Source organism: Portunus trituberculatus, chromosome 21 (assembly GCF_017591435.1).
Source record: "Portunus trituberculatus isolate SZX2019 chromosome 21, ASM1759143v1, whole genome shotgun sequence".
NCBI classification, from domain to species: Eukaryota; Metazoa; Arthropoda; class Malacostraca; order Decapoda; family Portunidae; genus Portunus; species Portunus trituberculatus.
Window position 1 is genome coordinate 10,634,534 of NC_059275.1, and position 5,000 is coordinate 10,639,533.

General features: G+C 48.2%; 1 protein-coding gene across 12 annotated transcripts in view; it reads right to left on the reverse strand.

Moving 5' to 3' along the window:
* LOC123507112 (fasciclin-3-like) overlaps positions 1 to 5,000 on the reverse strand; it is a 944,731-nt gene that overhangs the window by 63,973 nt on the left and 875,758 nt on the right. For 3 of the 12 annotated variants that reach the window (XM_045259684.1, XM_045259682.1, XM_045259683.1), the window contains exon 2: positions 136 to 375. The exons of 1 other annotated variant lie outside the window; for it this stretch is intronic. In XM_045259684.1, the coding sequence (XP_045115619.1) occupies positions 136 to 250 (115 nt within the window). In that variant the 5' untranslated portion in view covers positions 251 to 375. Of the gene's footprint in view, positions 1 to 135; positions 529 to 5,000 lie in introns of those variants that run through there. 8 more of the 12 variants (XM_045259690.1, XM_045259689.1, XM_045259693.1 and 5 more) reach the window with 6 other exon arrangements.

Here is a 5,000-nt window from a genome sequence, read left to right on the forward strand (position 1 = left end):
GGTACACCAAGAAAGCACCCATGCCAACATCACCCTTCACCTCCCTTACCCGCCCCGCCAAGACGACTCGTCTGCCGCCTCTCACCCAGCGGCGGGCGGCAGGGTGTGGCGTGTGCTGCAAATTTATATACTTACTAAGCGCTGCATCGTCAGTACGATTTGGATCGTCGACGTATTCCTGCGCCGAGGTGGCCGCGGCGAGGCAGGCCACCGTGAGGCAGGCCGCGAGCACAAAGGAACACTTGCACATGGCCTATTGAAGTCTCTGCAGTACTACTCCAACTTTGCTGCGCCACTCTGCCTTCACGCCACTACACACACACTCGTTCACCACCTCCACTGGGGCTCCTCGGGGCCTCTATCATCTACTGTGCACTGGAGCAGAGGGCACACACATGTACGTTGTATATCACCGCATCACAACCACTATCAACTATCACAGCCAAACAGGAGCGAGGATCAATCCACCCGTCCTCTGTGCGCGCCTCAGGTATACTGACGAGAAGCACAACGGCTAGCGGCCAGGTACGCTACCCCCGCGAGACCCACCCACTCGCTCGCCCATTTAAACTGCAACAACAGGTAGTGTCTTCCGCAGCTCACACTGCTTCCCTTCAACTGTTACGTCTCACAGCAAGCAGGTGACGGCAATATCGGAGTGTGTTTGTATTAAAAAGACAGAAAAAAGGCATTAGGTCGATGATAATGTGTGACAATCTATGAGCTCTTTGGCAACTCTGGCCTGGAAGTTGTGGGGGGAGCTCAAGGGAGGAACAGAGAGAGAGAGAGGAAGGAAAGGGGAGGGAGATGGGGGGATGAATGCCTCCAAGCGTCTCCCTCCTCTCTCTCTCTCTCTCTCTCTCTCTCTCTCTCTCTCTCTGTCAATCGAGTCAAGTTATTATTGTAATGTTATTTTCTCTCACGACAAAAGATCGACACTTGTACTGCGCCGAACAGCACAACGCACTAAAGGGAAGATGCTGCTTAGCGTTGCCTCCGCCCTGACAACACCACCCTGCCCGCCGCGACGCGGGGCATTAGGAAGAGTGGAGGGGGCCAGGGGTTGGTAGCCCTGCTTGAACAAGCCGCTGGTAGGGTTGACTGGTTGCGTTGTCTCTGCCCCATGAAATATTCCCTCTCCCTGCACACGAGGAGCCTCCCCCACGCTACCCTCCAAGCCCTATCAGCATTCATCCTGCCGCAGCCAGTACGAAAATTAGGCCTTGATGGAAATAGCACAGCCTTGAAGCGTTTCCTGGGACAACCTTCCAGTCTTCACAACCTGTTCGGCCTGCTACCTCCCTGCCCCGCAGCCTGTACAGTCAGCTACTCACATCACTACTTCCTTCTATGATCTCTGTGCACGACAGGGTTAGCGTGTGGCAAGGCGGCGGCGCGTTGCTTCTTTGAACTTAGCTACACACAAAAAAGTAACAAAAATGAAATGGTAACGTGACGCTGCGCAGTACATACTTGGGTTGTTTCTAAGGGAAATGTGACACGCTCTTAAGATATCCCGTGACGGTCACATGCTCTGTCTTAATCATGTCATGCGTGGGAAAATTATGGTAAATGGCTACACATAATATTACTCGATGGATTATCGTTTTTATGTTTTCCTAGATTAGCTGTCAGAGAGATGAGGTAAAATTATGATCAGGTGATTGATTGATACTCACAACAGTCGTTCCATGGAAGGATTACGCGTGTGTACATATACATATTTACAACGCAAATGATTATTGGTTTGTTGCCATACTAACGAGGTGGAAAAATGAAGCTTAGCGAGTGAATGATCGAATGCTCGTTAACAATCATTCCATACAGAAAAAAGTATAAACATATTCAAGAAAAGTGCATTAATTAGCGGAAAGCGGTGAATAAATCTCAACTACCATTCAAGCAGGAGCAATTACTTTGGAAAACGAGAGGAAGAAAGGCTAAAAACAACAAAATTATCACACACACACACACACACACACACACACACACACACACACACACACACACACACACACACACACACACATCCCGGTAAGCGGCGAGGCAAATGGGCAAGTCTCTTATTAATGTGTGGCCCCTATTCACCTAGCAGTAAATAGGTACGGGATGTAACTCGAGGGGTTGTGGCCTCGCTTTCCCGGTGTGTGAAGTGTGTTGTGGTCTCAATCCTATCCGAAGATCGGTCTATGAGCTTTGAGCTCGCTCCGTAATGGGGAAGACTGGCTGGGTGACCAGCAGAAAACCGAGGTGAATCACACACACACACACACACACACACACACACACACACACACACACACACACACACACACACACACACACAAATGAGCAGCTAGGTCCTAACATCCTAACAATCACATTCGATTGTTTGGTAGTTATGAGTGTTCGGTTTCGTGAGGGAGGCGTGTGGCTGCTGTGCGCATGTCCAGCTGGTGCCACGAGTCCACAAATGATGCAGTGTGGGATGTTAACAACGCTTCCCAACAGATGGCGTGGTTCTCCTCACTCGCTGTCTTCACTCTCGCCAACAAGCAGTAATGACCACAAGTTCCTCGTTATAAACAACCTCAACTATGTAAGAAAAGAGCAGTGGTTTGTGAATAAATCATAACATACATGACGCTCAAGAGAAAATAGAAAGTAATGATAGTTGTTCGCGTGATTGTTCTAGTGCTGATGTTTTCTTTTCCTTTTTTTTTTTTTTGTGTGTGTGTAATTCATATCCTAACATTTCCTCCTTTGCGGATTGTGTATACGTGCGTGAGTGTGATAGTGCTTGTTGTTGCTATGATATGCACGCGCGCGCGCACACACACACACACACACACACGGCTCGGTAGCTCAGTGGTTAGAGCGCTGGCTTCACAAGCCAGATGACCGGGGTTCGATTCCCCGGCCGGGTGGAGATATTTGGGTGTGTCTCCTTTCACGTGTAGCCCCTGTTCACCTAGCAGTGAGTAGGTACGGGATGTAAATCGAGGAGTTGTGACCTTGTCCCGGTGTGTGGTGTGTGCCTGGTCTCAGACCTATCCCAAGATCGGAAACAATGAGCTCTGAGCTCGTTCCGTAGGGTAACGTCTGGCTGTCTCGTCAGAGACTGCAGCAGATCAAACAGTGAATTACACACACACATTATTCGCTCTCAGGTGTGTTACTTCATCAGTCAAGGTGGATTGGAGGACTGATTGACTGACTGACTGACTGACTGCTTTCCCCACGCACCTCCCCAGTCCCGTCACATCCCTTCACCAGCGCCACCTGTCTCACCTGTGTTCCACCTGTCGGCTGCTCTTGTGACAAATTAACGCACAGCACAAACCACGCAAACAACACAAACAAATACAGGCAGCTATCTCCCCTCACCTGCACGCGTCAGTCAATCACTCGACCGATCAATCAATCATCTTCACTTCTTCAAAGCGAGAGAGAGAGAGAGAGAGAGAGAGAGAGAGAGAGAGAGAGAGAGAGAGAGAGAGAGAGAGAGAGAGAGAGAGAGAGAGAGAGAGAGAGCACCTTGAATATATATATATATATATATATATATATATATATATATATATATATATATATATATATATATCCTGTCACAGTTTATCTACTAAATTTCCGAAAAACAAACGATATTCAACAAAAATGACACGAATGGGACTGCACCAAACTAAAACTGAGCTAAAAATCCACAATAGAGATGAAAGTGGAAGCTTAGCACATGCATTTCATCCACCTTCCTATACCTAACAGTTACCGGCAGCGAGTCCACACAGCCACCACACATGAACACAAAAGAGAAACAAGCAACACCTAATACTGCATGCAGATTGCTGGCCTATCAGAAACGCTGTCCTTTCTCACCGCGAATAATTTTAAAAGGCCACAGAAATGATAAGCCAGATTTTCTAGAGTGTTTCTCCTGCTGATAGTGAAGATATATTGTTTATCTATCACAACTACTATAAAAATGCCCTTAAAAACCCCTAACACTTCAACTAGAGGGCTTTAAAGGTCATAGAGATAAGGGTGGCGTAGGACCGTTTCAGAATATGCTCTCAGGTCTGTAATTTGAAGAAGAGAAGAATGTAAAGAAGATTGTTGTCTATTCCTTATTTTACTGGATTCATGGGCTGATACGAGGAGGAGGAAGAGGATGATGATGATGATGATGATGATGATGATGATGATGATGATGATGAGGAGGAGGAGGAGGAGGAGGAGGAGGAGGAGGAGGAAGACGAGGTGGTGGTGGTGGTTGGCAGGCAGGCAGCAGTGAGATAGGCCCGCGTGTCTTCCCAATTTCCTGAGGGAGGGTGACGTTTCTCCTCCACCTCCTCCTCCTCCTCCTTCAGACACGCCCCACAAGCCCTTCAGCAGGTAATGAGGCAATTTCCGATGGCTTATTCACGTTCCTTGAGTGTACGTAGGTAAGGAAGAACCCTGGAGAGGAGGAGGAGGAGGAGGAGGAGGAGGAGGAGGAGGAGGAGGTGATGTAGGTAGAAATGTTAGTCAGGGAATAGTTGCAGGACTCAGAGTCAGAGGATGGTAAAATTTTAACTGTAGGTTCTGGTGATTTGTTTGTTCGGGGAGAGGAGGAGGAGGAGGAGGAGGAGGAGGAGGAGGAGGAGGAGGAGGAGGAGGAGGAGGAGGAGGAGGAGGAAATGAGCGAATGAGTGATGAAAATAACATGACAGTGTATTAGTTTTATTATTATTATCATTTTATTATTATTATTATTATTATTATTATTATTATGATCATAGAGGGGCTGATAGTAATGGGAGGACAAGAGAGGGGTAGTGAGGGGAGTCAATAAATGGGGTGATGAGGAGTAATGAGAGGAAAAGGAGGGGAGACGAAAGGGGGTTGCCGAGGGTTAGGTGTGTAGATGGAGGATTGAAGGGGTGATGGAGGGAGGGGGAGGGGCACAGTAGGAAGGGGGCCTCCATGCAGGGGAGGCTAATAATACACGTGAGAACCGACCCTTCAACCCCCACCCCTCCCCG